The 21,079-nt window shown below is 48.9% G+C and overlaps 4 protein-coding genes across 7 annotated transcripts in view; all 4 read left to right on the forward strand.

Annotated features, from left to right (window-relative positions):
• Nucleotides 1–7,054, forward strand: part of LOC127199484 (protein S100-A13-like) — a 65,521-nt gene extending 58,467 nt beyond the window's left edge. The window contains exons 2-3 of the mRNA XM_051157604.1: nt 295–487; nt 6,896–7,054. Coding sequence (XP_051013561.1) covers nt 295–487; nt 6,896–7,039 — 337 coding nt within the window. The 3' untranslated portion in view covers nt 7,040–7,054. The remainder of the gene's footprint in view (nt 1–294; nt 488–6,895) is intronic.
• The window catches only part of LOC127199489 (protein S100-A14), a 58,453-nt gene extending 47,530 nt beyond the window's left edge, over nt 1–10,923 (forward strand). Inside the window, exons 1-4 of one of the 2 annotated variants that reach the window (XM_051157612.1) lie at nt 9,384–9,523; nt 9,829–9,949; nt 10,397–10,543; nt 10,759–10,923. In XM_051157612.1, coding sequence (XP_051013569.1) covers nt 9,920–9,949; nt 10,397–10,543; nt 10,759–10,896 — 315 coding nt within the window. In that variant the 5' untranslated portion in view covers nt 9,384–9,523; nt 9,829–9,919 and the 3' untranslated portion in view covers nt 10,897–10,923. Of the gene's footprint in view, nt 1–9,383; nt 9,524–9,828; nt 9,950–10,396; nt 10,544–10,758 lie in introns of those variants that run through there. The other variant, XM_051157613.1, reaches the window with a different exon arrangement.
• LOC127199491 (protein S100-A2) overlaps nt 1–21,079 on the forward strand; it is a 284,365-nt gene that overhangs the window by 210,665 nt on the left and 52,621 nt on the right. The window lies entirely within an intron of this gene.
• The window catches only part of LOC127199486 (protein S100-A16), a 62,371-nt gene that overhangs the window by 36,859 nt on the left and 4,433 nt on the right, over nt 1–21,079 (forward strand). Inside the window, exon 1 of one of the 3 annotated variants that reach the window (XM_051157606.1) lies at nt 20,129–20,296. The exons of the other annotated variants lie outside the window; for them this stretch is intronic. The gene's annotated coding sequence lies outside the window, so the exon portion shown is untranslated. Of the gene's footprint in view, nt 1–20,128; nt 20,297–21,079 lie in introns of those variants that run through there. 3 annotated transcript variants of the gene reach the window in all.

Raw genomic sequence — 21,079 nt, forward strand, 5'->3', positions numbered from 1 at the left:
TTAGAATACAGACCCCACACAGGACGCTACCACACTCAGAGAACTCAGTAGAAAGATCCTCACAGATAGAGCGATTGCCGCAAGAGAGGCCATTACTACAGAGGCATCCTTAGGACAGACACTCAAAAAGGACGCTTAAGACATGAGAGTCAGAGAAAAAGAATTTCTGGAAGTGAACCTACACTGAAGTCCTAGTGTCTGTTCTGGGCCCTTTCATCGTTGCCGTGCTGACCCTTTGAGGCAGCCACTGCCCCATTCTCGGATCCCTGACTCTCCTGGTCTCTTCCCTGTCAGGTCAGTCTGTGAGGACATCAACTCCTGCTTTGGTGTACTAATGGCAGCAGAGCCCCTGACTGAGCTGGAGGCGGCCATTGAGACCGTGGTCACTACTTTCTTCACCTTTGCAGGGCAGGAAGGACGGAAAGGCAGCCTGTGCATCAATGAGTTTAAGGAACTGGTCACCCAGCAGCTGCCTCATTTGCTCAAGGTTGGTAGAGGTCTCTAGGGAGCGAGATTTTCTATGTATGACAGGTGATGACACTGAATAGACAATGTGACGTGCGGCTGCATGTGTAGGTGGTTCTGTGTTTCCCTGCCTCTGGTAGAGGGGTGTGTGTGTGTGTGTGTGTGTGTGTGTGTGTGTGTGTGTAAAACTAGATGAGCAAAGATGCTATGTTGGTGTTATTATTGGGCTCAATGCTTCTGCTAAACAATGTTATTGAGTACTTGAGTCTACCTGTGTCTCTCTGGTCTCATTTTCCCAACATATACTGGGCCCAGAGGTGGATTCCAGGAGATTTACAGACATAATAAGAACTAAAAGGAGGCTTAACAAAAATACAACTACAAGGTTTGGGGGTGCATGTCTGTCCATCCGTAATCCCAGCACTCAGGAGGTTGAGGGAGAGGGATCAGGAATTTGAAGCCACCTTAGGGAGACCCTTTCTTAACAAGCAGTACATAAAGTCATAGTGGTCTCTACTCTCAGTGTGCCCAGGCCTATGAGGAGCATCTATGACTACTTTCTACTCCCTAAGAGTATCTCCTCAATAGGGGGGCTCATTCTACAGAAGTGAATGGGGGGCTTCTAATTTATTGAGTCTGAGTTTTCATGCTATTTTAGTTTGCTAGCCATTTATTTTACATCATTTATGAAAATTCACAGACACATAAGAGTATAGGAAGATGGCTGGGCATGGTGGTGCATGCCTTTAATCCCAGTATTCGGGAAGCAGCAGAGGCAGGTAGATTCTGAATTTGAGGCCAGTCTGGTGCATAGAGCGAGTTCCAGGACAGTTAGGGCTACACAGAGACACCCTGTCTCGAAAAACAACAACAAAAGTGTGATTTTTTTCCTCCTTTTTGAGACAGGGCCTCACTATATAGTCCTGGTTGACCCAGAACTTGCTATGTAGTCAAGGCTGGCCTACGCTGCTGCAGCTTCTCAAAGTGTGGGATTGTGCCACTCCAGCCAGCTCCTAGATTGTGTGTGTGTGTGTATGTGTGTGTGTGTGTGTGTCTCACATAGCTAAGGGTGCCCTCAAATTTGTGCTGCTATTTCATAAGGGCTGAGATTGCAGGTGTGTGCCACCAGTAGCAACACGATTGTAGATTATCTTCCCCCCCCACTTTCACTTTATGTATATGGGTGTTTTGCCTGCATGTATGTCTGTGTGCTTCATTTGTGTGCTTGGTGCCCATGGAAACCAGAAGAAGACATCAGATCAGGTGGTTGTGAACTGCTATGTGGGTGCTGGATATTGAAAACAAGTATTGCTGGGCATGGTGGCACACTCATGCCTTTAATCTGGCAGAGGAAGGCAGGTCTCTAAATTCAAGGTCAACCTGGTTACAGATTGAGTTCCAAGACATCCAAGATTACCCTGCCTCAAAAAATCAAAAACATTTTAAAAATTTAAAAAATATGTAGCTTAAGATAGCCTTGAGGAAAAAAAAAAAAAAAAAAAAGATAGCCTTGAGGTCACTGTAGTCTCTAGTTTTGGCCTCCTCAGCGTTAGTCAGGATTCAGGCATGCGAGTCTTGACGTCACCAGGATCTTTAGTCGTCTCTTGATGTCACCAGGATCTCTTGACTGCTTATTTTTCTTCGCTTTTGGTTTCTCAAGACAGGGTTTTCCTGTGTAGCCCTGGCTATCCTGAACTCACTTTGTAGATCAGGCTAGTCCCCGAACTCACAGAGCTCCATCTGCCTCTGCCTCCCCAGGGCTGGGATTAAAGGCATAAATTACCACCAACAGGTTTGTGTTAGTTTTCAAGGAGAACTTTCATTTTATTTATTTATTTGATGTTTAGATCTTTTTTTAAATTTATGTAATTTTAATTTATGTACATTGGTGTGAGGGTGTCAAATTTTGGAGTTACAGACAGTTGTGAGCTGCCATGTGGGTGCTGGGAATTGAACCCAGGTCCTTTGGAAGAGCAGGCAGTGCTCTTAACCACTGAGCCATCTCTCCAGCCCCGATGTTTAGATCTTTTAAGACAAGGTATCATTATGTAGCTTTGGCTGATCTGAAACTCACTGTCACAAGCTGGCCTTGTGTGTGGTGGTGTCAGATCTTGGAGTTACAGACAGTTGTGAGCTGCCATGTGGCTGAGGCTCCCAGTTCTGGTTGCTCCAGGTTCCAGCAGCAACTTTGGTGGAATTGCTGGTCTGCCAAATTCTGCTCATTAGGCCAGGAGAGTCGTTCCCAGGAACTGACACCCAGAAGGTTTCATTCTTCTTTTCCTTAGTCTCCTTTCCCTCCTGTTTAGGGCAGTCTGGTTGTAAGGGAGATACTTTCATTTAATAAGTTCATAACAAAGTATGCTTGTCAGTCGAGTGGTGGTGGCGCACACCTTTAATCCCAGCACTTGGGAGGCAGAGGCCAGCCTGCTCTACAGGGTGAGTTCCAAGACAGCTAAGGCTAACACAAGAAACCTTGCCTCGAAAAACCAAAACAACAAGCAAACAAACAAAGTTATACCTGTTAAGGACACTGAGCCTGGAACACTCAGTGTCTGCTGGAGAACTGCTTGCTATGCACATGTCTGCTGTAGTACTGTTCCATGTTGAAGCGGGGCTTGGTAGTGGACACCTGTGCTCCCAGCACTTGAGAGGTGGAGGCAGGAGGATTAGGACTTCAACGCCATCCTCAGCTAACTGGTGGGTTTAAGACCAGCGTAGAGTACATGAGATTCTGTCCTAGAGGCAACCAACCCAGAAGTGTTCTGTGTTGACCCAGGCATGGTGGCGCATGACCAACCCAGAAAGTGTTCTGTGCTGACCCCAGGCATGGTAGCGCATGACCGTCATCCCACATCATTGCAAAGCAGCTTTCAAAGAGAATAAGAGAGAGTTTATTCTGGGCCAAATATGAGCAGGTATCAGGTAACGAAAAGCTTAGGTCCAGGCCTGGTGGCACATGCCTTTAATCTCTAACCAAAAGTTACTTTGGGGCTGGGCGTCGTGGCGCATGCCTTTAATCCCAGCACTCGGGAGGCAGAGGCAGGCGGATCGCTGTGAGTTCGAGGCCAGCCTGGTCTACAAAGCGAGTCCAGGATAGTCAAGGCTACACAGAGAAACCCTGTCTCGAAAAACCAAAAAAAAAAAAAAAGTTAGTTTGTAGAAGGAAACACCCATGTTTTAAAGTGATGTCTAATTGAGTGGCAGAAAAGGTTCTGAATCAGAGAAGATTTGACAGAATAGGACCTGCCCACATCTCAGGAGAAGAGAGAGGAAAGGGAAGCTACTTAAGAGGTAGTTTTACAGGAAGAGGAGGCAGTTTTACCAGGACAGTAATCGAGAGATGGGCTTGCAGCGAGAGAATCCAGGTGAGGACGGAACAGGCCAGAAAATGAGAAGAAGCCAGGAAGGTTAGAGCAGATTGCTGAGGTAGTTTGAGGCCAAGCAGAGCAATTCTGGCCTGAGAGAGGAGTCAGATTGAATAAGTCAGCTGGGAGAAGAGTTTGAGCCAGAACAGCTGAGTTGAACCAGCCAGCACAGAGCTCAGAAAGAACGAAAAGGGGTGAGCTTGTTAAGCGGTAAGTCTCAGAGGTTGAAAACATTCTAAACCTAGGTTAGATTGTGTGGAGGCTAGAAGCTTCCAGGACTAGGCCTAGGTTAGCAGAAGGAGGCAGTAAGCCTCCCAGACAACAGTTGAGCCATGATAACAAAAGTTTCTTTTACAGTCAGCCCTGTAGAATCTTTAACAGGAGTGTGGCTTTCTTCCTGGGAACTTCCACTTAGACTCAGCACTTGAAGAAGGAGGCAAGAGGAGGCAGAACTCAGGGCCATATAGTGAGTCTTTGTCAGAAAAACAAAACAAAATCAGGTAGAATCTAAAGTAATTTTCTGTGTTTAGTATGAAGAAAGAGATTTTTTTCCCCCCAAGAGAGGGGTTTCTCTGTGTATCCTTGGCTGTCTTGGACTTGTTTTGTAGACCAGGCTGGTCTCGAACTCACAGAGATCCAACTGCCTCTGTTGCCTCCAGTGCTGGAATTATAAAGGTGCGCCACCTTGCCTGGCTCTCCGTTATTATTCTTATAACTAAAAGCAATTAAATTTTCTTTGAGACATATTTTCCATATGTATCCCAGGCTGGCCTCAGATTTGCTATAGAGCCATGAATAATCTTGATCCTGATCCTCCTGCCTCTACCTTCCAAGTGCTGGAATTACAAGCACGTGCCACTATACCAAGTTTACCTATTAATAGTAGTTTTGTGTGTATGGTATTAGAGACTGAAGCCAGGGCCTCATGCATGTGAGGCTCCCCAGGGCTCAGCCAAATCCTTAGCCTTTTAAAAAATTTTGAAAAAGACTGTCATTAAATTGACCTGTAGGCCTTGAACTCTGAATCCTCCAGCCTTTGTCTCTTAGGTAGTTGAGGTTACTGTTCTGCACTACCAGTCATGGCTGAGGTGCAAGCCCGGTGAAAGCCATGATTTAGAAAAACCTAGATTTGGTCCTGGAGAGATGGCTCAGAGGTTAAGAGCACTGGCTGCTCTTCCAGAAGTCCTGAGTTCAATTCCCAGCAACCACATGGTGACTCACAAGCATCTATAACTAGATGTGGTGCCCTCTTGTGGCTCTGCAGGCAGAGCACTGTGTACAAAGTAAATACATTTTAAAAAGAAAAAGAAAAAGCCGTGGTGTGGTGGCGCACGCCTTTAGTCCCAGTACTTGGGAGGCAGAGGCAGGCGGATCACTGTGAGTTCAAGGCCAACCTGATCTACAAAGTGAGTCTAGGACAGCAAAGGCTACACAGAAACCCTGTCTCAAAAAAAAAAAAAAAAAAAGCAAGCAAGCTTGGGTTTGGCTTAATGGTTAAGCACACTGGCTGCCCTTCCAAAGGACCAGGATTGAGCTCCATTGCCCCATGATGGTCATCACTGTCTGTGCCTCAGCTCAAGGGGATCCAAACCCTCTTCTGGCTTCAGCAGGCACCAGGCGCACACATGGTGCAAAATAGCCATATTAAAAAAATAAAATAAAATAAACAAAACAAAACAAAATAAAATAGTACAAAGAGAAAAAGAAACCTGGACTCAAATACAGATTCTAGCTATTTGTCTGTGCTTGACACTAGTATCTGATCTTTTTGAGGTTTACGTTTCTCATCCGCTAGGCAGACTTGTCATTGTGTCTTTCTTATTGCCTGGATGGTCTGTTTTAGTTCTTCTTCTCCTCGTGTTCTGCCTGCATGTACACCTGCAGGCCAGAAGAGGGCACCAGATCTCATTACAGATGGGTGTGAGCCACCATGTGGTTGCTGGGGATTGAACTCAGGACCTCGGGAAGAGCAGTCAGTGCTCTTAACCTCTGAGCCATCTCTCCAGTCCTGGTGGTGTGTTTATTTAACCTGTATTTGTTGAAGACCTACTCTGTCTTGGTGAGCAAACTTCAGCTGTGTACTTGACAGTGAAAGTACGGTGTTGAACAAGGTAGACAATGTCCTTGAGCCACTGAGGGGGGCCGCCATCCTAGCAGATCTTGAGGATCAAACGACACAAAACATAATGTAATCTCACAATGCTGGGATCAAGGCCCTAAGGCTGGCTGTTTGCACTCTTCCCTCCCGCTGGTAGTGGAGGTGCTGTCCAGTGAGTTTGCTTCGTGTCATCTGGAGATTTGTTTGGCAGATCTTTGCCTTTGTCCTAACGTTGACTCAAACATTGAGCGTGGGGGCCTGACCCGGGTTTGGTTCCCGGCACCCAAGTGGCAGCTCACAACCATCTCTAACTCATGGTCAGATATCTTCCTTTCTGACCTCTGTGGGCACCCGGCACGTCTGTGCTACGCACACACGCCACATGTTGGCAGAATGCTCGTACATATAAAACGAAATGAATAAAGCTAAAAAGCAAAACAAAACCAAACCCCCTCACGCCTCCCCCTCCCTGCCACCCCAGTGTTGAGACTGAAACTCATGAGAGGCACCCTTCATTCCGACACCCACCGCTTGCCCAGCAATGGCGTTATGCTGTAATTGTTTATCTGGCAACAAATCCTTTCACCATGAACACAGGCTTACAGAATCTGCTGGTTTCATAGCCATGAGACACCTTCTCAAGAGCACCCTAGAAAACCAGATAACCTGGTATTTTTGCTATTCCTCTGCCCTACTGGGTGGTGACTAAACTGACAAGGCATCAGCATGTTGCCGATGAGCAGCGGTGGCAGTAGTGCCCTGTGGAGGAGGAGGGTGGCCTACAATCAGCGATAGCTAGGTCTGCTGCTGTCCCTTGGATACGGGACCTCCAGGCGGTGCGACCATAGTCTCATCCTTCAGGTCAGGAGCAGGTGTCGGTGCTGTCTGAAGGAAGGCACCCGACAGTTCTTCCCTCTCTTCCTGCCTCAAGAGTCCTAGTTCCTAACCGTTCCCTTTTACATCTTAGGACATGGGCTCCCTGGATGAGAAGATGAAGAGCTTGGATGTGAACCAGGACTCGGAGCTCAAGTTCAACGAGTACTGGAGACTGATTGGGGAACTGGCTAAGGAAATCAGGAAGGAAAAGGCCCTGGATATCCGGAAGAAGTAAAGCCTGCCTGTCAGGATTGGGGGTCAGCAGGGTCTGCTGGGCTGGGCCAGGCAGAATGCCACTGTCCCCAAATAAAGCTTCCTTGAAACACAGATGCTATTTTTTTATACACTACCATGATTTTCTTTTCTTTTTCTTTTTTTCAAGACAAGGACAAGGTTTCTCTGTGTAGCCTTGGCTGTCCTGGTCTTACTTTGTAGACCAGGCTGGCTTCGAATTCACAGAGATCCACCTGCCTCTGGCTCCCAAGTTCTGGGATTAAAGGCATGTGCCACCACTGCCTGGCTCTGGAAAATTATCTTTGCCTGGGGTGAAAACATGAAAATTATGGGCCCGGAATGTGATTCATCTTCAAATATCTTATAGCATTCTAGCACTATGTAATTTTTCGTCCCTCTAGTGTTGACCCAGCATGGCCCTGAGCATGTGTGGCACAGCAATAAATCTTTCCCTAAGTAGGTGCTCACTAAATACAGAGTTGATGAATGAAAAATACAGAGATTTGAAACAAGGTAGGTGGCTGCTGGGGCTCCAGCTCCCAGTTTCCCCCATGCAACTCCTGGAGTTTGTCCTTTGGCTGGGGCTGATAGTATGCGTGTGCTAAACATTTTACCTCTTTCCCCGGGTTAACTGTCACAGCTGCTAAGGTTAACTAGTTCAACCAATTTTTACAGTGTAGAGGATTAACCTAAGATCTTGCACATATTAGGTGAATTAGGAGCAGCCACACCCCTAGCCCTCTGTTAGCTTGTTTTCTTGCCTTTTGTGTTGTTATTGCTTTAAGATAGAGTATTGATACCTTCAGCAATCCTCCTGCCTCACCTTCACAGGTGCTAGGACAACAGGAACATTACTACTCCTGGCTCTGAGGGGACATTTTTAGGGAGGTTAGGTTACGAAGACACCAATAGCTAGAACCAGCCTGGAGAAGTGCTGCTCAGATGTGACAGGGAGAGGGAGCTGTGACAGTAGGGAACACTCCCTGGCTTGAGAGCTGTGACAGTATGGAGCACTCCCTGACTTGAGGGAGCTATGACAATATGGAGCACTCCCTGGCTTGATGGAGCTATGACGGTATGGAGCACTCCCTGACTTGAGGGGCAAAGGGCTTGTATAACTCACCACTAGGGAGAGTAGGGGTACGGCAGTGACCAGTGACGTAAGCCTCCTGGCTTGTCACTGCTGTGACTGTGGATGTCCACTTGGGGCAGCTAGTCAACCAGAGGAGAAGCAGGACAAATTTTCACATCAGGAAAGACCACATGAGGAAAGTCACATATGAGGAAAGAGGCTGGGGGTGGGGGGAACTCAGAGGGATCCCCAGGCTCTCCGAGGGGACGATGCTGCTGGCAGAGATAGATATCTGAGAGGCTTTCGGACTCCTCAGCCCCTCAGACAGGGAGTCTCCAGACTGAAGCCCTCCCAAGGAGCTCTCCAAATGAGCCATATGGAGGAGTCTCCAACTGAGACCAGAAATCCAGGGGACCTCCAGCCGGTGATACAAGGAAGGAAGTCTAGATATGTCTACTGATTCCACAGTTAGCAAGGGAATTTTGACTCAAGGCGCATGCAATCCTTCGGCGGACCCCTCGAACCCTTCCACCTCGGTCTGCGTCCTAAGTCCTGGGCAGGTGGGAGGGCTAGATGGGTTAGTCCCAGCCCCAGGAAATACAGTCTAGGCTCCCCCTGGGGTGCTTGGGTAGTAGCTTGAAGGGTTGGCGTTGAGGTGCCGGTCAGGGAGGGGGTAGGACTTTGAAGGAGGGAGGAGATGGCAGCTCAACCAGTTTGGAGAGGTTGTTACCTGCCAGGTAACTCCTTTGAGCCTTGTACATGTGTACCCTGGGCTGCTGCAAGGCGCCTACAGGACATCAGGTGGAGGCTCAGTGCGGTTCCCAATACCAGGGTGCAGGGCCCTTCCTTTCAACTTTGCATCTCTAGGCTGTCAGGACTGGAAAAGGCATGGCTCTGGGTTTCAGCAGTCCTGAGTGTTACTAGCTAGCTTAGCTTTAGTTTGGAGCAAGAGGAGTGAGAAGAGAGACCCTGTGGACCTTTCTTTTTTCAAGCTCCGTATTCCACAAGCTCACCTTGCTCAGCTCCTTGTCTCTCTTTTCAGTGGTGACTCCCGCTGTGTCCCGGACTCACAGCGGTTACAGGTTCCTACCCTCCTGGCTAAGATTCCCTCTGCACCCACTTCCCTTCCCTTTCCTCTCTCCCTGTGACTCTGTAGTAAGGCGATCCTGCGTCAGGGGCATCCCATACCCAGCCCTCCGTGGCTTCCTCCTCATGGTAGGGGTGGGGAGCGACTCTAGAACTGTGGAGGGTGCGGCTCTCCACGCTGGCTCCCGGCCCAGGAGGCTGCAATAGTTGGGGTGGCTGAGGGATAAGGCCCTGGCCCTGCCCCTGGCCTCCCCTCCCTTCCCCCAGGTATAAGAGCTGAGCTCAGATGAGCTGCCTCATCCATCCTGTCTCCGAAGCTGCCAGCAGGTAAGAAAGCAAGCCCAGCGCCTTCAGCCTAGCCGGGCTGTCCTTCCGGTCCCAAGTCTTACAGGGGTGACTGGTGGAGGTAGGGAGAAGGAAGCTGAGAAGAGGCGAGGCCCAGGGGGGATTCCCTCTGAGTGGGTTGGCCTGGGGGCTGTGGCCTTAGCTCCCGGAGTTTGGGCGAGACAGGACCTGTGTAGACTCTAACCGCTTAGGTGAGGGTATATGTTGGGTGGAGCCAAAAGGGGCCACGAAGAAAAGAGAACTGCCGAGCTTGCCCCTAACCTCAGGCCTCCCCCTCAACCCCCCAGGCAGATCATGATCCATCAGCTCCGGTGGGGCAGGCTGTAGGACAGACAACCAAAGTCACCCACGGAAGGAGCGGCCAGTGTACCAGGCACCATGGGACAGTGTCGGTCAGCCAATGCTGAGGTGGGACCATTTATCGGGACTGCCTGTTCTTACACTCTTCTGTTGTAAGGGCTCATGCCCGCCACTGACCTCTACTCTTTGCCTAGGCCTTTTCTCATAGATATCGCCAGCAAACCTCGGATGCCCGCCCTTATGCCTACACAGGGCGATGATGCAAATGGATTTCTTCTGGAAATAGGATGTCTAGGCACATGCTAGGGCCTGCCCTGCCTGGGATCGGGGGTGGTGGGGCTTGCCTAATCTGTGGCTTAGGGCAGAGGCCACTGTGGCCTAGGTGCTGGACTGCAGGAGAGGAGCGGGATAGGATTCTGGGCTCTAGAGTGTCTTCCAACTGCTTTCTACCCTCTTGATTTCCCACAGGCTCTCGAGAAGGGTTTTGTAGGGTGGATAGGGTGAGTAGGGTTGGGTGGGCCCTTCTGACTTGGCTTGTGTCTCCAAAATCTTCAGGATGCCCAAGAATTCAGTGATGTGGAGAGGGCCATTGAGACGCTCATCAAGAACTTCCATCAGTACTCTGTGGAGGGTAGAAAGGAAACGCTGACCCCCGCTGAACTGCGGGACCTGGTCACCCAGCAGCTGCCACACCTCATGCCGGTACTGAGGAGGGGACCCCACCCCATGCAGACCCCTGACTTCCCAAGCTAGTGTCCTAAGACGCCATCCACACTGGCACTGGGAGCTCCCGCCCCTGCTTTCCCCCTTGCCAACACCTGGGAGGCGCCTGCCCTGCTTCTTTGCCCCAGGCCAGGGTGGGGCAGAAGGTCTGAAGGTGCTGCCTTACTGAGTTGTGATGTCTTTCCTGTCCTCAGAGCAACTGTGGGCTAGAAGAGAAAATTGCCAACCTGGGCAACTGTAATGACTCGAAGCTGGAGTTTGGAAGCTTCTGGGAGCTGATCGGAGAAGCAGCCAAGAGTGTGAAGATGGAGAGCCCTGTTACTCGGAGCTGAGGGACCTCTTCTTGGAATTTGGTGGGGGTGGGGTGTTGTGGGTAGGGGATTTTTTAGAGGCCCTGGCCTGGAACGAAACTTCTTTCCACCCAACTCCTCCACTCCATTACCCAGCCTGCACCTCTCCTCATCTCTGTAACAGACAGGCTCAGGACAGCTTTCCCTGGGGGCTTTGTGGAGCTCCTGGGGTCCAGAAGTTCTCAACTCAAGGGAGCTCAAGGGGTGGGGGTGGGGGTTGGGGGCCGGAGAGAGTGTTCAGGGATCCTGGCAGGGGAAGGGCCGAGCGATTTGGTAGTAGGGGGAGGGCAGAAAGGAACTGAGCTGTGGGAAGTGATGCGAAGAGAGGGGCTGGGAATCTGGCTGGATGTTTAGTCCTGGAAAGTGTGTCTGAGAAATCTACCCCTTCCAATCTGACCCAGCCTGAACTGTAGCTGTTGCCTTCTCTGTATCATCCTCGATGCTTCTCCTCCTGCCCCATCCTCCTTCCAGGGTCTGTCCCTGAGTAGGCGCAGGGGAGACAGGAGCGGGGGGGGGGGGGTTGTAAAAGAGGCTGAGGAGGGCGTGACTTTGGGGGGGGGCAGAGGACCAGCCAGGTGCTTGGGCATCTGTGAATGATGGTTGTTTTATATCATTTGATTAATAAAAATATTGGAAAAAAAGAGTAAAGCGTATTGTCTTGGCTCTCTGTTTCTTTCCTTTGCTTCATGTCTCAGGTTCCAGGCACGAGGGGTTCTTCGGGGGGGCTAATGGCAGCATCATTGGTGGGTGGGAGACGTGAGGATGGAGTGGTTGGCCATGGAAAAAGACTCACTTCTCTCCATGGACTTGAAGGTTGTCCTGCCCTAAAAGCTAAGGAAAGTGTGCTTCCCTGAGAGACAGGCTCCTCCGTGCCAAGGCTGGCCCTCTGGTAGGAGATGAAAGCAGGTGTGCAGACCCAGGGGAAGGGATGAACCAGTGTCCTGGGGCACAGCTGACTAAGGTCAAGGAAATAGGTACGGAGAGAAGCAGGTTGAGAGGCTGGAGGTCAGGGTTCCAGCTCTGCCGCTTACAGCTGTGAGCTCTGGCCACTCACTCTCTGAGGGTGTGCTTCTTCGTGACAATGGTCAACAGTCCTCTCATAGGAGGAGAAGATGACTGACTCCTCACACGAAGAACTCACCAGAGAGCCTGGTGCAGAGAGTGCCTAGTCAGTGGAGGGTGAATGAAAGTGAGGACACAACCGCCCCTGGGTATGGTTTGAAGAGAAGGTTTTTATTTGTAGCTATGAGGCTACAACAGCTAGAGGCATTTGGAAGGGTCCAAACTGAACGTGGCCAGCAGGATAGACTGGGCCATGAGAGAAGAGAGAGGGAGGGAGAGCGAGAGATGGGCAAGAGAGAGAGGATCAAGAGAGAACAAGAAGCTGGGTGTGGTGGCGCACGGCCTTTAATCCCAGCACTTGGGAGGCAGAGGCAGGCGAATCGCTGTGAGTTCAAGGCCAGCCTGGTCTGCAAAGCGAGACCAGGACAGCCAAGGCTACACAGAGAAACCCTATCTCGAAAAACAAACAAACAAACAAACGAACGAACAAACAAACAAAAAAAAAAAAAGAAAGAAAGAAAGAAAGAAAGAAAAGAAAAAAGAAAAAAAAAGAGAGAGAGGAACAAGAGGACAAATAAAAACCAAGAGAGCGTGTGGCCAAAATGGCTGGTTATATAAGAATCAGAAACAAGGGGAAGGGAGGGGGTGGGGGAGGGGAGAGAAGAGAAGCTCAGGGGCTGAAGAGGTTTAGAGTAGGGAGTGGGGTGAAAAGTCCTGAGAGGACCCAGGACTCTGCAACAGGTAGCTGTGATGCTGAGAGAGCCTGGCTTGGGTAGGCTAAGTAGGCACCACAGCCAGCCATTTGTCCAGGGTTTTCTCTGGGATCTGCCGTCCCAGCCTTTTTGTTGATTGATAAGGGGCGACATAACTTCTTCTGTAACTGCTTCTTAGCGGAAATTGGGGCGTCATTGTAAAGAGCCCAGGAAGGCTGAAATGTTGGTCAAAGGCAGGAAAAGGAGAGGAGTGCAGGCTGGGGGAATATCTGCTCCGCTCGCTGCCCTGGGCCCAGAGCGGCCACCTGGGGCTGGTGAGGAACAGACTGATTTGGAGCAGGCTACGGTGCAAGGCCTAGCGAGTGTCTGGAGGTGGCGGTTGCAGGCAGCTTTGGAGCAGTTTGCACTCTTCAGCTGACTGGGAATCTGCTGAGACACACAGAGACTAGGGAAAGAGGGGAGGTTAAGGAGCTTAGGGGAACATTCTTATCTTGGCTATACATTTGAAACTTCTCAGTCCTGGCAGTTGCAGGGGGATGTGGGGAGCCCCAAGGCCAGGGGAGCGGGGGAGATCCCACCCTCAGGAATAGGCAGGCGGGAATCTTAGGCTGCTGATTGACAGGCATACTTCTCTGCAGTCTGCTCGACCTGTGAGAGGTGGGTCTAAGTCTCATGACTTCCTGAGGCTTACAAGAATCCTTTAAGTTTACAAAAATTGTTCTAGATCCATTAGTGTTATCACTCTTTTGTGATCTGTGCTGAGATCCACATTGTAGAAAAAGCCGATGACTCATGCCTTTGAGTCATAGTAAAAGCTGGGGATCCCCAAACAATGGTCCCAGGCTAGAAGCTGAACAGTGTCCTCTATCCAGAAAACTATGTATATAAGGATTGAACAGACGTTTTTAGCACAATGAGAAACCCTTGAGGTCCATACTTAGAAAACAACCAAAAGGAATTTAGAATCTTGAGCTTGTGACTTATGACATAACAATAGTAGTCAGTGCTTACCAGAGCTACGCTAATAGAGTGTAAGAACCCCACTGGTTAATGTTAAAACTCTGAACTTTGGAAGTCTTTTTTGTTTGGTTTTCAAAACAGCATTTCTCTGTGCAGCCCTGGGTGTCCTGGAACTAGGTCTGTAGACCAGGCTGGCTTCAAACTCACAGAGATCCATCTGCCTGCCCTTGCCTCCTGAGGGCCGGGATTAAAGGCGTGCTCCTCGAACACCCAGCTTCAAGTCTTTATGTAACAACAGCATGGAGAGGGAAAGAAATAAGAATCACTTCTCATTTTTCACATACCTTAAATCACTTTCTTATACCCTTACAAGTTGCAGTTACATACCTTAAAACACCTTCTCAGAGCCTCACAATTTACTTAAGCTTTCACATTCTCAGACCTTTACAACGTGCACTTACATACCTCAAATTACTTCCTCAGATCCTTACAACTTTCATCAACCTCAAACCTTTTCCTCCCATCCAATCATTTACCCCAAGACGCAGGCGGTTGGTTACTGAGAGCAGTCACTGTAAAACAAGTTCCTTTAAATAAAGGAATAGTAAAAAGTTACATTGAAACCTGTTTTGTGAGTTTCCCTTTTTCAGTGTTAAGTCTGCCAACAAGGTATCTGTGTCTCTGTGTGTCTGCCTTTCTCAGCAGGAGATCCCACAGCTCTAGAAACAAGGGAGGCCTGATTTTTACTTAGCCTATGAAATGGACTGGCCAAGCAGGGGATGGGTTGATTTGCTTGCTGCTGTTAACATAAAGCTATAGTTAGTCATCAGAGAGTTGAGAGGGATACATTCCAGCAGGGAGTAAGATCCAAATGGCCTACGTATCAAATAAACTGACAGAGCCTTCTGGACTACCTCCATGGTTACCTCGGGCTCCCTGTGGTGGTCTCAATGGCTTTGTTGTGGGTAGGAGAAGTTGGTCCCTGGCTACCACACAGGACAGCATTGGCCTTTGTTTGGTTGCCAGACCAGACAGCTCTGAGAGATTTTTCTATAGAGGAGGAACTTGGGAAAGCTGGCATACCCTGACTAGGCAGAGTAGGGCAGTCAAACCAACAGTGCCCGTTGTTTGGGCAGATCCCTGGTGGCAGGTGGGGGATGGGGCAGTTCTTCCCCCAGTGGTTAGCACTACCACAATCCCGGTAGTCATCTGGGCCCCATTATCTTCTTTGGGGACCTTAGGGTCACTTCTAGGAGCTTGCAGTTCTGTCTACACAGGAAGTGGTTTTCATTAAACGTTTTAAATGCCATATTCATCAGGTCTCTGAGTTTGAGGACCTTTAATTAATTATTTATTTATTTTTAGTTTTTCAAGACAGAGTTTCTCTGTGTGATAGACCTGGCTGTCCTGGACTTGCTTTGTAGAGCAGGCTGGTCTCGAATTCACAGAGAGCCGCCTGCAGGAAGCTAAATAAGGCTTGTCCCTGTAAATAAGTTACATTGTACTTAGCCTGACTGTGCATCTGGTGCTGAGCACATTAAAGAATTTGATCGCTATATAAGGTGGCTGATCATTAACTTGCATGTCTTAATAATCACTAACAGTTTACAAAAAAGTTAGTACCTTTCAAAATGTTTATTTTTATTCTATGTACAATAAATAGTGTTTTGCCTGCATGTATGTCTGTATGAGAGTAGTTGTGAGCTGCCCTGTGGGTGCTGGGAGTTGAACCTGGGTCCTCTGAAAGAGCAGCCAGTGCTCTTAATCATTGTCCTGCCCCTCCAGCCCAAGTTAGTACCTTTCACAAGACCAGAATTTTACAAACTCATCCCTGTAAAGTTTGAGCCTTAAGAATCGAAGTTGAAAAAAAAAAAAATTGGAAGTGAGGATTTAATTGAAGATCTAGCGTGAACATAAAATTTTAAATCATAAAAAGTACAGTCCACAGAGGGATTTGGTACCTTATTTTCTTGAACTTTTTATAGTGAATGATTACAGAATATCACAGATTCTTGCAATCCTCAGTTTATTCAAGTAGCTAAAGCTTAGTAAAGACAAAAAGGCTAGACATATGTCTTTAAGTCAGTTATTGTTAACCTGAGTAGACTTTAGGAAATTCTAAACCTTAGTTATTAAATATACACTATTTATCAAACATGCTGTTAATTGTTTAAATGTTCTAGAAGCCTGGTGTTAAACACTTAGCAAAGACACATGGTCAGACATGCAGCTCTAAGTCAGTTTCTGTTAACCTGAGTAGATGTTTATAACCTTAGGAATTTATCATCATACAAAAAATCCATCCTAATCCAGAAGATTTTGGAGACTTGCTGTTGCCTTCTTAGTCTAAGAAGGAGTTACAAGCTGGGTGTGGTGGTGCACGCCTTTAATCCCAGCGCTCAGGAGGCAGAGGCAGGTAGATCGATATGAGTTCGAGGCCAACCCATAAGCTCAGTTTCCTTAACAGTTATACTGTATTTTGAACTTATTAAACGAATGTATCTCCTTTACAACTCAACTACCCTAAACAGGAAGAAAAGGAGATTAAGGAAAAACAAGAATGAGACCTTCTGGGTATCAGTTCCTGGGAGCGATTCCCTGGCCTAGTCAGCAGGATTTCAGCAGAGTAGCAATTCCACCAAAGTTGCTGGAACCTGCAGCAATCGGAACCTGGAGCCTCAGCCTGAGCCCAAAGCCTTGAAGCCTTCCCTGGAGTGGTTCTCTCTAGGAGCCTCTCGAAGTAGAACAATGAACAGCCAAGTAATACCAAGACGGAAAAAAAAAAACAAAACCAAAAACCCAGCCTCTTGTTTTGGGCTCATATATATGTCTCCTCTGAGAGTCTGTACTAGGATGTTCTTCAGCTGGCAAAACCCAAGACCCCAAGAAGTGGTTTGTCTTCTAGTGGATAAACATCACCTGTTCTCTCACAAGTCTGCTCCCTATCTCACACTTGGGATCAAAACAAAAACATGTTTACATCCACTGCACGAGCCTGGTCTACAAATCGAGTCCAGGACAGCCAGGGTTTCACAGAGAAACCATATCTGGAAACAAACAAACAAACAAACAAAAAGAAAAAAGGAAGGAGTTACAATGATTATCAGAGGGCTCAGTACGACTAAGAAGTTCCATGATGGTTGCCTTAGTTGGCTTATACCACGAGGTCATCTTATTCAAGATGGCGGTCAAGTTACATGGAATGTGCTCTCTTTTAACCTTAGTAAAGACGGCTGCCAGCCACATGGTGGCTTTCATCCTGATGAGGTTATCAGCCAAGAGGAAGGTGAACTACATGGCTGCCATTTATTTTTTCTTTATTTTTATTTTTTTGGTTTTTTGAGACAGGGTTTCTCTGTGTAACAGAGCCCTGGCTGTCCAGGATTTACTTTGTAGAACAGGCTGGCCTTGAACTCACAGGGAGGGATCCTCCTGCCTCTGCCTCCTGAGTGCTAGGATTACAGGCGTGTGCCACCATGCCCTGCTCAAGGCTATTTAAAGACACCGATTTTTCTAGTAGACCTATGTTTTCTTTAAACAAGTTAAACTGGGTCCAAGTTAGATATATAGTATATTCTAAACAAGAATTGAATCATCTATATGTATAATATGTTATAGAAAATTAAGAGATTACCTATGTATAGATTTTTAACTATAAGCCTTTTGTTATAAGCTTTAAGTTAAGTTCTGTTACAGATTAAAAACTTTTAATTGATTCTTTGTGAATTTCACATCATGCACCCCAATTCTACTCATCTCCCCATTCTTTCATATCTGCCCTTCACCCTTGCAACCTTCCCCTTCCTCAAAAAATCAAAACCAAAACCAAAGCAACAACAGAATGATTCATCTTGTTGTGGAAGCTGCAGTATGTCACACAGTGGACTCTTTCGTCTACTGTTAGAGATTTTGTTGTTGTTTTTTGTTTTTTGAGACAAGGTTTTTCTGTGTAGCCTTGGTAGGTCTGGACTCTCTTTGTAGACCAGGCTGGCCTTGAACTCACAGAGATCTGTCTGCCTCTGTCTCCTGAGTGCTGGGATTAAAGGCGTGGGCCACCATGGCTGGCTTTGTTACAGTTTCCACCATACCCAATGAATTTATAAATTCTGAGTAGTTTACAGCATAGTCTTAGAGCTTCTGGGAGAAGAGAGCAAAGAAATAGGAGAGATAAATGGATTTTTGTTTTGTTTTGTTTTGTTTTTTTGAGACAAGGTTTCTCTGTGTAACCTTGGCTATCTGGACTCACTTTATAGTCCAGGCTGGCCTCGAACTCACAGCGATCCGCCTGCCTCTGCCTCCCAAATGCTGGGATTAAAGGCGTGCGCCACCGCTGCCCGGCGAGATAAATGGATTTTTAAAGAGTAAAAGTAGATAAACCTTAGAGATAAGAGACCTTTGGAAGTGTACAGCAGAGAAAGTTTAGCTATAAAGAGATTTGGGGCTCATGTGTTTGTGCAGAGGTTGTTACCTTATGAAAAGGTTTGAAAATTGAGTGAGTCAAGTTTTGGCCATTGATTGAGCTGTACTGAGGCCAAGCTGTTTTCAGTAAGAAAGGAGGTTTTAATGTAATCTCTGAGTTCGAGGAAGAAGGAAATAAAGAGTCATATAAGACCCAGGAGGGTGTAGGAAAGTTAGAGCCCCAGAAGGGCATAAGAAAGCAATGGGATTCTCAGGAAAGAGCCGAGAGACAGAAGGTAGGACAAGGGTCACAAACAGAAGCTCTGCATAAGGGAGGATTCCCTTTCATAGAGTCTAGGAGGGCAGGAGGAAGCCCCCGGCTGTTCCCAGGGGAAGGTGAGGAAGCTACAGGAAGGAGCTGAGAGAAAAGGGAGCAGATGTTACTTCCTCTTCTTCTGCAAGGTGTCAAGGTTTTCACTCTGGGGCATCCTCCACTGAACTGATAGCCATGTCAGAGAGAAATGTGCCAAATCAGAGAGGTGACAGGCACCAGCAGGGTAGGAGGAGCTTTGGGGCACACTCCTGTGGCTTTTGTAGTCAATAGTAGACAAAGCAGGCAGCTCTGGGGGTGACAATGACTCAGTAGAGGAGGAGAGTTGAGTGGTTAGAGCAGGCAGAGGAGAGAACAGCCGAAGGGGAACCCTGGGAGAGGCTTTTGGGGAAAGAGAGGGTTCCAAGAGAGGGAGAGGAGCAAGCGCCCAAGTGCTGCTGGGTGCCCTGGAAGGTGCAGCAGGCCTCCTGAGTAGACAAAGACAGTTGAATGGTTAGAGCAGCTGGAGGAAAGAAACGGCTGAAGAGGCAGACTCTAGGATTTGGAGTCAAACTTGGTGGGTGGCAGCAATCCATGGTCCATAAGCTCTTTAGGAGAGTCAAATGAGCAACGGATCTCCTAACAGTCCTGTCAGGAGAGAGAGAGGTTGAGCAGCTTGGAAGGACGCTCAGATAAAGGCCTCCCGGGTTTTGGGTTTCGAAGGCCAGATGAATGAAGACTGGGACATGGCTGCTCCTAGGTATGGTGTAAATATGAGAGAGTATAGCCAGAAGCATCTGGAAGAGTCCAGACAACTGAACATGGCAGCAGAACAGACCGGGCCATGAGAGGAGGGGGTGGGGTGGGGTTGTGAGATGAAGAGGAGAGGTGGGTAGGAGGTGGGGAACAGGAGCCAAGAGTGCAGGACCAAGACAGAAGCCGAAAGGACAACCAGAAACCAGGAGACTGGCCAAAATGGCTGGGAAGCTGGTTGTGTGTCCCCCGCTGCCCCCTCAGCCCCCACCTCCGCCACCCATGCTGGAGAGGTAGGGGCTGGTGGTGAGAAGTGTTAAGAAGAGCCAGGACTCTGTAACAGGTGCTGAGAGAGCCTGGCATAGCCTTTGATATGCTAATCATAGGCATCTCAGCCATTTGTCAAGGAGAAGTGTTGGGGTGTGTGTGGGGGTGTGTGTGGAGAGTGTTCTTCAGCACCTGACAGAAGTCATTATGGGGGTGAGCCAAAGGGTCCTCTCTGCAGCCCTCTGTAAGGAGGTCAAGCTGGCTGGTTTCCCTGGGCACCAGCATGAAAGGTGTGTACAGGGTTAGGCATTTGCAGACGAGGCATCTGTTGTGCAGGAGGGTCTTAGGAGTGGATCCCTGAGCTTAGGGTGTCTGAACTGGAGAGGTGAGACCAGAAAGAGATGCTGTGTTTGCTCTGTCACAGAAATCGGGAGTTAGGCTCTTTAATCCCAACAGCAGGGAAGTCCTGTGGCAGTAATCCAACTGAATTTGTCTTTGTTGGGGGTTGCCCTGAAACCTGGCCCTCAGTGACCGAGGTGAGAAGGGCAGGCCATGAGAGCTCCCTTTCTTTCCTCTGTCTCGGTAGGAGTCTGCTTAGAGCCTGTGGGGTTAGGAGGGTGGGGCTAAGGGAGTGCCAGCTTCTACCACTCCCTCTAGGGTGAGGGTAGATGGGTGGGTTTTTTTTTTTTTAAAGGTGTGTATCCCTTTAACAAGGGCCCAACCCCAGGCCAAGTCAAGAGTTCAGTCACTACCTTCCCACAGCCAGCTCAGCCAGGCAAGGCTGAGGGAGGGAGTGGGACAGATTCTGGGAGTGCAGTGGGGAGGAGTCCTGGCTCCGCTGAGCAGGAGCTGCTAGGCTGTCGGTGCCAGAGCTCAGGCCTCAGAGCCCTGCTGGAGGAGGTGGACACAGAGGAGGCAGGTGAGCACCCCAGGGCCCTCTGGGGGGAAGTCTGGGGCTGTTGGTGGGACCCTGAAGCCTTGGTGGGCCGGTCAGGGGAAGGGTCAAGGAAGGGAGCCCTGGGAGAGGTGCCTGGCAGACACCGGGCAGGGAGATTTTGGTAATTATTAACTCTCCGCAAAAGCTAGTTACTTAGTAAGGAGCCCTGGTGGTTTCCTGAAACCTGTGGAGGGGTAGGTGGGGTAGCAGGACTCCCCTTCCTGGCCAAGCAGCCGACCTGGCTCATCTCCAGGGATTGGGACATTGGGCAGAACATTCCAGGGCCTTGCCCACAGCTGTTGCGGCACGGAACAGGGAAGCGAGTGTGCCTTGGTGGGTGTTAGGGGCCAGCAGACTCTAGACAAAGGCCTCACTGGGCTGTGGTATCTGTGACCTGGGAAAGTTAATCGGGGGTCCAAGACAGGGCCCAGAGAGCCTAAGATGCCAGGCAAGGGAGGCAGGGGCTGAGGTGGCTTCTTCTTCACCTGGGGCTCAGGCAGGGACCAGAGGCAGGCCTCATTTGCTCTGGGTAGTGTTTCTTAGGAGGGGTCTGGGGAAGGCTGGGAGGTCCCATGGAGGGGGAGAGGGAAAGAGAAAGGAGGGGAGCTTCAGAGAGGCAGCTTTTCCACTCAGGATCTAGGCAGGTCCCAGCTTGACTGGCTTTGCCTGCCAGAGCCTCCTGCAAGGTAGATAGATGTGTTTGCTTGCCCAGCCCAGTTGAGGTGGGGGACACTAAGGTAGGCTCAGCCTCTACCCAGGAGAGGA

This window comes from Acomys russatus, chromosome 15 (genome assembly GCF_903995435.1).
Source record: "Acomys russatus chromosome 15, mAcoRus1.1, whole genome shotgun sequence".
NCBI lineage: Eukaryota > Metazoa > Chordata > Mammalia > Rodentia > Muridae > Acomys > Acomys russatus.